This window comes from Buceros rhinoceros, unplaced genomic scaffold (assembly GCF_000710305.1).
Source record: "Buceros rhinoceros silvestris isolate BGI_N320 unplaced genomic scaffold, ASM71030v1 scaffold3873, whole genome shotgun sequence".
Taxonomy (NCBI): Eukaryota; Metazoa; Chordata; class Aves; order Bucerotiformes; family Bucerotidae; genus Buceros; species Buceros rhinoceros.
Genome location: NW_010405218.1, coordinates 100025 through 110486, shown reverse-complemented (window position 1 = coordinate 110486; position 10462 = coordinate 100025). Strand labels below are relative to the sequence as shown.

The window sequence follows — 10462 nt, the reverse complement described above, 5'->3', positions numbered from 1 at the left end:
CAAATGTGAGCAAAAGATTTAACAATGTGGTGTGTAAAAACTAGCAAGCTTGAAGTTACTGAATAGACAGGGCTCTTTCTTGTGTTGCATGTAGTCTTTCTTTTGGTAACACAAAAGCCTCTGGCACAGAATCAGAATTGGTACTTGAAAAGTATCTGTACAGCAATACAGTAAGTTGTCTCTACACTAAAATTTATTTTTTAATAGATATATCCTACGTGCTGCATCAGGGTCCTTTATCAATTAATAGTTTTACAAATATTAAGCCATAGCAATATTTAACTCAGCCAACTCAATCTTACAAGTCTACCGACAAACTGATCACATGTACAAACCAGACACTGTACAAATAAACATATGTAAATCTGTATCACAGCAGTCTAACCACTGGAGGAAGACATTTCTCTGTAAAGTTCTATCACTGGTCATTGCCGAGTGACAAAGAGCTCTTTCACTGTTCAGTATTGACAAGGATGAACACTACAGTGGCAAAATTTAAGTTCAGTTCCCAGGGAACACACTAACAACAGGAACAAGGTGGCTAAAGAGTTGCCAAGTATGCAGGCACAGGTACAGTAATTCCGATGCACATTTAGAGCACACGGGTATCACAAACAGAAGTTTGTTCCTCATCAGTAGTTAGAGAACACAGTTATTAAGATACCACTCAGCAGTAAATACCAATTTTAACATTTCCCAGTATAGAGCAGAAATACCGGAACACCATTCTCATATCCATGTCAAATATAAATTAATTTAATGAATAAAGCCGTGTTAATTGCTGCCAGGTCTGCCTGTGACTATGAACGAACCTGTGTTATTTACAATGCCAACGTGAAACAAGCACATGAGATTTTGATGGTCCATATTCTGAACCAGTTGCGTGTCAAACCATACTTGAGGTGGCATTACAAAACATGTATGCAACTATAGTTCTTAAACTGCTTCAGAACACTGACCAACAGTTTATTGCTCACATTTAGAAACCTAAGATTTTGTAACCAAAAGCTCTTTTTCTGTGTTGATACAGTATGTCCCAACCTCAAGTAACGCATTTTTTCCCCAAACAAAATGCACAGTCTGAGACTAAAGTCTCATAAACAAATCTGCAACCTAGTGAAATTATAAAAATGACTTAAATACATATGGTATTAATTTCTAATAAATTTTTAGTGTTGCTTCTATAAAAAAGATTACCCAAATTATCTACAATTAATTTTAAAAGGAAAAACATTAATGTGTCTAATACGAATTTTAAAATTACTGGCTAAAGTCACCAATATTACAGGGTGGGAAGCAGTAACCATGTTCTGCAGGTAAGGCCTTGTCTTCTCGTAAAATTAAGATGTACAGTTTTGTACCTACTGTTAAGGGAATGCACATTATTTCAGTCTCTGAAACTTACATACACGGTATTTTCAATATATACATAAACATGCCATTTATAAAACATTACTATTACAAATGGAGTAAGTACAGAAGCTGAATTTCAGATATCTATTTCATATATTACAATGCAGATAACATCAGGAAATTACACATTTTCAAATGATTGCCTTCATCAGTGGGATTTGACAAAATTGACAAGTAGAATCAGCTTTGAACTGTGAAGCTGTATTGCAACTGAACAGCCATAGCTTGTTATCTTACCATGTGTTTAGTGACTCCAGTCTTTATTGAATGATAAAGAAAAGCTTGTTAGAAAAAGATAAATATACCAACAGATGAAACACAAAGTGATCTCTGCTCCCCAAATTCACATCCGTAACAATTCAAAGAGGATCTGGAAAATAGCTTCATAATTTTTTTGTAGCAAAATGCATAATGGACTACATAAAACTAGGTATGGTGGATGTTAGTCTGCTATCCACAGTAGCACAGTTCTGCTCCTCTTGGTGCCAGATACCAATGTTCTTCGTTCAAACATTTAAGCTTTTTCTTTGTAACAGCAAATGAAGAGCAAAGAATCATGCCTAAAATACATATACAAGGATCTGTGCAACTTTAAGCTCTTAATTCTGTATGACCTCCACCCAGATATTGCAGATGATGTTTGTAAAAAAAAAAAAGAACAAAAAACATTTACTAAATAAGGGTGTACAGAATTGAGGTTTCATTTCAGGTTTGTTTTTTGAACTAAGTTAGGGGTCAGATACACACACACTCTCACACAAATCTTTCGCACTACCCAAACGTCCAAAATAATGTATAACCAGGTGATTTTGGTTACATTTTTGTACCATACCAGATCTCATAAAATATGACTCCTGTGTTTTTTTTTCCTTAAAACTGGACAATAAGTGATAGAAAATGATATTAAAGTTTGTTTGTAAAGGTATAAAATAACTAAATGTACCATAAACAAATAAATAACTGCTTTTCTTTTCCAGAGCAGTACATATAACAATACATTCCCCTAAGTCATATAGTTATCATTTACAATAGACAACTTAATTTTACTAAGAATGCAAGAAATAATAGAATACAAGGCACAATCATTAAATGGAATTTTTCTTTAGGGTGTATATTGACTTATGTCAGCGTGATATACCGTAAAAAGTGCAGAAAAACACAATGTGCAATGAGACCACTGTATAAAACATGATTGCATAAAAAGTGATTTGGCCTTTTAACCTTAATAATTGAAAATAACCAATCTTCCCCTTAAAATTAAACTATAAAGTATGACATTTTAAAATTTATTCTCAATTCTAGTGCTATCTAAAAATTTCTGAAAAAAATTTATACCTGGGTAATATTTTATATGTATGTGTTTATGTATATATTAATATATACACATACACTCTTCTTTGTAGGTTATTTGAGCCTCTTAAGCATGTCTAAAGTTGTAGAAACAACAATCGATCTGGATCAGAAAGTAAACATCGTCATTCCATACCTGTCCTGTAATTTCCTTGAATCCTTTAACCAATTATATATTTTGTCTAAAACATCTCTGTCAAAGGACCCCACCAGTGCATTATTTTCTACCAGAAGTACCAAAAGGATACATTTCAGAACAATGTTAACAACTTACTATGTAAAACAACACACAGCTTTTATCACTGCAAATGGTATGCTGTACTGACACTCAAAAAGGAGGAGAGGGAAAAAAAAAAAAAAAAAAAAAGGCTTTCCACTGCACTGATTCTCAGTCTTTGGCACAATAAACAGAGATTTAGTGATTGATACAAGAATCAAGGTCTGAAAAATTAGACATTAGTCAAACTTTTTCCAATGTGGATATATATATTTGTGATTACATTTTTGCTATGTTTGGCAGAACTTGGATAAACCAACAACCTGTGCTAGGCCTCTTTTGCAGCTGAACGTTCCATCACAACTGAAATTAAGCATTTTCAGATTAGCAAAGTTTGGTATTTTTGTATTTAATAGAAATATAAGTGAATTTACTGCCACTTTTTGCCGAAATCTGCCTTCCTAGGCAACCTGACTTTACAACCAAAGTGTACCTTGCTTTGTCAAAAATAGACTTCTGTTTTCAGTTTGTGGCATTCTGATCGCCTTTTTTTTTTTTAATTGTGTAGAGATACTAGGCACTACTCAAGTGGAGTAGTTCTCAAATCTGTACGTCAGTCAGAAATTGCTTCATCTATTGTCAACTGTGAACGAAATGACTGTTGAAATGCATAACCTATTTGGAGGGCAATAAATAGCAAAAGTTTAAAATATATATTTCTTTCAAAGAATGTTCTTTCAGTTTTATTTTTTGCTATATTTTTCTCCCCACATCAGAACATATTCTTCTAACCCATAATAGCAGCAGGGAAGCAGAAGTCTGTTCTGCTGTTCCTTAACTGTACCTGCTTCATAGCATTTTGAAGTAAAACCCTTGGTAAAATTTACCAACCAATTAAATTAGCTTTTGCTTTTTCAGTCAACTTTCGGACTCTGCCTCTGCTAGATGTTCCAAAAGTTAAGGAGGTGTCTTCAAACAACAGCTGCCTTTGCTCTTCCTCCGAGTCATCTTCATTGTAAAAGGCTGTCCTCCTTCCCTGGTTTCTAGTTCTCATGTGAGGTTCAGAATCTTTAAGCTCTTCAGACCCCTCCTCCATAGGCTCATCTACCTTTTTCCTCCTGCTTCTTGTTTGCATTTTAACATTCACAGGAACTAAGAGGTCCGAGCCTGGCTGATGGGTCTTTATCTTCCTTTTTGGCTTTCTACCCCCACGGCCTTTTTTTTGTAACAAGTCTTCCTTCACATTATTTTCAGAAAGAGAATTGCATGCAGTAGAAGCAGAAGCTTCTTCTGGTATATCCCTTGCAGTCTGGATTGTATTCTGCTCCGCAACCTTCTGCTGTTCAATGATTTGTAGCTTTTTTGGTTTTCTGCCTCTTTTCTTGTGCACCACCTCACAGCTACTGTTACTAGTCTCCACCTTCGGTTTCCGCCCAGGTCCTCTTTTAACTGGAGGTTTTGAAGGCTGTCCTCCGTGTCCATTTACCTGAATGCTTCCTGATGCCAAAGCGTTATTCTTGCAATCTGCTGTAAAGAAATGAGAGCACTTATCACGTAACAGATTGGCACTTACATTCGTGTTCGTGCTGCCTTCATACCCCTCTTACTAAAATATCTGAACGGATTCACAGTGATTGCCAATCTGTCAAAATCCAAGAAACCCGAAGCAGAGCTCAAAGAGCTTCATGACAGCATGCAACAAGGACTCACTCCTAGTTGGGTTTAACTCAAGTAGCTTGAAGAAAAAAAAGGAAATTAAAAAAGGAATCAGCTCAGGTGTCTTTCTTGGCTGACACTCCACCAGCAGACAACCACTCCTACTTGGTATGTGCAACAGCAAAAAGTTGCTCAAGAAGCATCACTGCAAGGATCAGTAATGCTTCACAGCAGGCCATCTCTAGAGAAATGAAAAAGTTTTTTTCAGCTTAAGGTAGCATCCTTCATAGCCAGTTCACTAGATTAGGGTTATTTCAACAAAAGTGAGGAAAAAGGTGGAAGTGAGGTATAGCAATGTGGGAGACTAACAAAAAAAAGTATGCACACACTTCCCACATTAACAGACACATGGCAGAAGGTATTTTCTTGGAGACTTTTATGGGCTATAAGTTTTTCTTAGGTGAGGGGTACTCAACTTCTTCAGTGGGGCAAGTGACAGGACCTCTTGCGGAGATGTTCTGATACCACAGCCCTTGCCCAAAATATGACCACGAACAGACTCATAGCCAACAGGATTGTTCATCCAGTCCTTTGATGGAACCTGCATACACAGCTATGTTCAAGTGTGCCCCATCATCCACTAAAACCACAGGCCTCCACTGTCATGAGTGGATATGCAGGAGGCAAAGGATCACAACAACATTCAGAAACCTCTGGCATGACCAAACATCCAGTCATATAACAGGTGCATATTTAGCCATGCAATGTGGTAACAGCTGAGGCCTTTGTGACAAAGTTTGCAGGAATGGACAGATGACTTAACTCATTAGACCACAAGCTTCTTTTTCAGAAGAATGGAGGAGTAAGAAAGAACAGATAATCCTCAGGGAGAGGAGTACTACAAGGAATAATCAGGTTAATTAGGTGGGGCCCAATTTGCAGACTACTGTTTCTCCATCTTTACAGAAAAGGTGCTTCATATCAGCTTCGTAACAGTTCAAAGCTTCACAAACAGGAAAGCTTTTATGATTAGGAGACCTTATTTCGGTCTTCACAGAAACGCCGAGTTTCAAGGTATGCAGACATCAAAAGACCGAAAAAGTTCAGTCAGAACATGAAACTAGGTCAATCCGATCAATCCACACAAATATACTAAACAGAAGCAGTAACCACTGCATAGTTCTAGTTTGCTGTGGCAAAAAATTAAACAACGAAGTTGCAGCTTGGATACCTTCCTCTTCATGCTCGTGGCTGAGCAGAGTGTCATCACGCTCAGCGTTACTGACCCACCTATAACCCACACAAGTTTTATTAGTTAAATCCCACAGGGTGTAAAGTGTGACCCTGCAGAAGTCTGCTTTGGAATCTGAGAACTCATCACATGACTCTCAGTAATTTCAATGAAGGTACAGGTAAGTCGATGTAACAAAACTGGCTAGACACACAGCTATCACACCATGGAAATGGTGGTAATAGTCGTCAAAACTGTGCTAATTTATCAAGGAGGAAACTGTGATTAAGTTGTTCTGTTAAACCTCCCTATTCCGCTAAATCATAATGCATATTAATTTCCCCATCCCCAAATTATCACAACCACAGTACAACACTACAGCCACTACCTCAATAACTACGGCGGGGGGGGAAGTTCCAAAGAAACTCCGTACCTTGTTGATTAACAGTGGAAGATTTGACTTTTCGCTTGATTTGCTTCTCTTTCTCAGGATTTTCTCTCGTGGAGTTATTCCTAGTGTTATGACTGTAATCAGATTGACTAAGGATTGATACAATATTCTGGTTCTTGGAATGCTTGGTTGAATTCTCCAGTACTAGAAGGACAAAAAATTAAAAAAAATAAAAATACTCAAGTTAAGGAGTTTATACCACATTCAATCTTACCTGGCTGAAAAGGAAGTCATGTTCTACTACAAACAACTGAATCAGTGACCTAGAAGTGAGAAAGCTTCCAGGATAACACTGCATAGCCTAACTTGTTCAGTTCTCCTCTGAATCTCAAAGGTCCAGCAGCTTGAAAACAGAAGCAGTCTTAACTAAGATGAATACGTTATGTTTCCAAAAAGCAGGTTTCATGTTTAAAAACATTCACAGCCTAAAAAACCCCCAATCAAACAAACAACTTGCCTGACTTTCCTGACCCGACAGTAGTATTAGGCTTTGCAATTAAAGGCTTTATTGTTAAAGGCTTTGCTCCTGAAGAAGTAGATGGTTGCTCTGTGACAGCCACTTCTGTTGTTCCCCTATTGCTTCTAGTCCGTACAAGGGAAGAGATTTCAGCTGCTTTCCCATTCATCTGAGGTGGAGCACTTCTCAGTGCTATTGACCGTGCAGGTGCAGAAGATGAAGAGGTGGCAGAAGTTTCTGCCTTCAGCTGAGGTTTTATTAATCTCCTCTTCCTTTCAGGGCTGCAAAAGGAGTAACAATTTGTATCTTTTTTTATTTTACGGGAATAAATAAAGTTCAATGCTAGTGTCTGAGATAGTGGGAGTAAAACAATGATCTCTGTATGAAATATGTTAAAAATATGGCATTTTCTGTGGAAATTTGTGTAGTTGTGAGCCTCTGAAAATGAGTGTTTTACAATAACTGCTACAGTACCATGACAAAGCACGATGCCATCACTATCCTAACAATGCTGTTTTACTGTACATGTTTAGCAGTATTTGAATTAGGATAGCTCACTAGGGTATCTCACACTAGGATAGCTCTAAGTAAAGTTTAAAACTCTTCCACATTACAGGGACTCGCATGTCAAGGCTATTATTCAGCAGCATAGGGAATAGTAAACCAAGCATTAAGAAAAAAACATACATGAAGTTCTACTGTTAAGCTATGTCAATCTTGTGCAGCATTTCATGAACACTGTAATAGAATTGCAGTACCTGGATGCAACACTACTGGAAACTGAGCTGCTTCTACTTCTTTTTTTCCTTCGTTTCTTTATTGTATTTCTTTTATGAAACCGTAGAGCAGATTTATAGTCTGATAAAATAGAACTTATGTGTTCTTCAAAGAAAGCAGAAAGACGCAAACTCATGCTGTAGATCTAAAACAGAAAAGCCAGTGAACGAGCAAGTTTTTACTTTCCCAAAGCATCATTTTATTTATTCATCATTGAACAACAGCTAGAAAAGTAAACTGATTCATATGGAAATGTTTTGAGGAAATTTACAGTATGACTCAAATTTACACTAATCCACCCATGGGTTTGCTTTAACTATTTTCACGGTTTTGACAAGTGTATTACAACTGAAGATCACACCCAAAAGGAAAAATTAGAAAAGCCACCTTCTCAACAGTTCCTTTCCAACTGGCTTTCCAGAATGCATCCCTTTCAGCAGAAACCTCAGTCAGATCCTTAACAAAATTTTACTTAAGAAAATCATACCTACGGTGAACAAATCTAATTTTCTTCTGTATTAAGTCACATCCTTATATCTGAACATCTGTCTATTCCTCTTATGGATGCATTGATACTACCAGTGAGTTGGTTGCAATAGGTACAATAAATGTTCTTGAATTATTTAAGTGCACAATTTTTTCCCTCCTCCTCAACATCCTCCCCCCCGCCCCCCCCCATTATTTTTTTCTTCCCCCTCCTCTGGCCTTGGATGATTTACAGTGATACACAATCAAAGTCAGTTTAGATCACAGCTACTTATTTGAGCACAGTTGCTATTAATTCTGGAAACAAAACACAGAACTTAATTGTCTGGATACTTAAAGAGGGGGCACAGCACTGTCTTAAGACATGAAATGCAAAGACTATTTTAAACAGTTGCCTTCCTAATGACACACCAGACAAAACTGAGTGCCAGACAGTAAGCGTGACAAATTCTGCATGCATTACTGGAGAGAACATCCAAAGAAATTCACTAAGAAAAATACATAATGTATGTCTAATGAGCAGAGGGGAAAAAACAAAGCTGACAGGTTTAGGTTTACTCCTCCAGTAAGCATCAGTGATGTAAAGTAAGATGCTAAAAACTTCAATAAATGAGAAGGCAGAGTAAAAACACCATTCAACAACTATGTGATGCATATACTGAAAATACACAGATTCTAGAACATTACAATTCTTGACATCAGAACATTCCCCTCCTAAGTAAAATAAAAACCGCAAGTTTACTAGTGTAATAGTCTGTTTGGAAGAAACATGAAAAACCACAGAATTATGTCAGAACAATCTGTGAAACCACACAGAACTAAGATAACGTTGAACATGTTCCTATCGTGGATTGAGGAGATAAATAAGAGAAAGAAAAAACTCAGAAGGATCCAACCTGCCCAAAATGCTCTACTCTGACACAATCAAAAGGTAAGAGACTCATTCTTAGGCAGCCCCAACAGCGAGTGGGATTACTAACTGAAGAGAGATCAATCACCGATCAATCCTTCCTGTTCATCGTCTAAGAAATTTGTCCCTGCATTTTAGGACAATCAAGTCGTGATGATTGGTTTGCTATTTAGAACAGCCAAATATGAAAGCTACTAGTAATTCCAGTCTAACATCCAATCAACACAATAGTGGAAGAAAAGCTACACAGAAGCCTTGAACACGCATAATTATACATATATAACTTTCACTGCACCTACAAGTCAGTTTGAGAGAACACATCATTAACTCTATCACTGAGAGAGCATTTCGCTATCAGCTCGGTAAGAACGGCTTTGTAGGCTCATGCTTTATGTAAACAGTTCTGTTTCACAGAAATCTAAGTGCTTCATTGCAATCTCACTACGTACTGGTGAAGAGCATAGAACTTCATTATCCTCTACTCCCTAGATGTGGATGTTTCAGTCTGGGGCAACCTTTGAAGTGGAGGAGTTTGGGGCTCCGTGTGTGTGTTTTGAAAATCTACTTTCTTTCCCAAAACATGTTAAATTCCACTGCTGTACCCATAATCATGTTTCTGCAGATCTTTCCTTCAATGTGGCTCTCCTTTTAGATATACTTCCAAACATTTACTTTTGAAACACCTGCAGAACACCGCAACTTTGGGCATTTCCTTTCCTTTAAAATAAAAAGCTATACTACTTTCTCAAAATTACTCGTGTTTGAAAATCAGAAATAATTAAAAATTGTTTTTAAAGTAATCTATTACTCTGTTTTTCTGTCTCATATTTTTCAGATGCGAGTATTCTTTCAAACACCAAAACCACCCAAACGAAACAAAAAAAGAAAATAAATTCTTACCCTTGATCTTTTACTTGGTGTATACGCCTTTGAATTGCTGAAAATAAGCCTCACATCTTTACATAACTCCATTGGTGACTCATAGTTGCCAGCTTCCAGTGTTTCTCTAACAGTAGCAAAATCCATAGGAGTGTCAATAATATCTCTATAATCCTGTTAAGAAGTAGCAAAGCAATGTATTACAATTTTTTTTCCCACCAAGTCTTAATGTATCATTTTTATTAGGACACATTTGATACATCAGTTTAAACCAAGCGCCCTCTTCAAATGGGTGTGGAAGATTGCTAAAGACATTTTTCTCCTTTCTACTCACACACAACCTAACTTCTCACAGACATTCTCCACAGGAAGGAGGTTAAAAATTAACCGATACAAGATGTAATTCATTTTGCAAACAGATTTAATGAAACAGAGATCAAAATTTTGTTTACTAAGGCTTACATTACTGACACATTGTCGTGAAGATAACCATGGTATGAAAATGTGACAAGATTTCTGGGTGGCTTCACAGCTTGAACTTGGTACTAAGCCTAATACTGTTTTTTACATATTAGCTTTTAAATATGAAGTTTGAATATTTGAATCTCATCAGAGGCTTAGCACACTCCTGCTGA

The 10462-nt window shown here is 36.9% G+C and overlaps 1 protein-coding gene across 1 annotated transcript in view; it reads right to left on the bottom strand.

The window, feature by feature from the left end:
* Positions 1-3297: 3297 nt before the first annotated feature.
* Positions 3298-10462, bottom strand: part of PHIP (pleckstrin homology domain interacting protein) — a 96195-nt gene continuing 89030 nt past the window's right edge. The window contains exons 32-36 of the mRNA XM_010133631.1: positions 9849-10001; positions 7534-7697; positions 6776-7056; positions 6301-6462; positions 3298-4507 (exon numbers count right to left, since the gene is read on the bottom strand). Of these exons, the coding sequence (XP_010131933.1) occupies positions 3864-4507; positions 6301-6462; positions 6776-7056; positions 7534-7697; positions 9849-10001 (1404 nt within the window). The 3' untranslated portion in view covers positions 3298-3863. The remainder of the gene's footprint in view (positions 4508-6300; positions 6463-6775; positions 7057-7533; positions 7698-9848; positions 10002-10462) is intronic.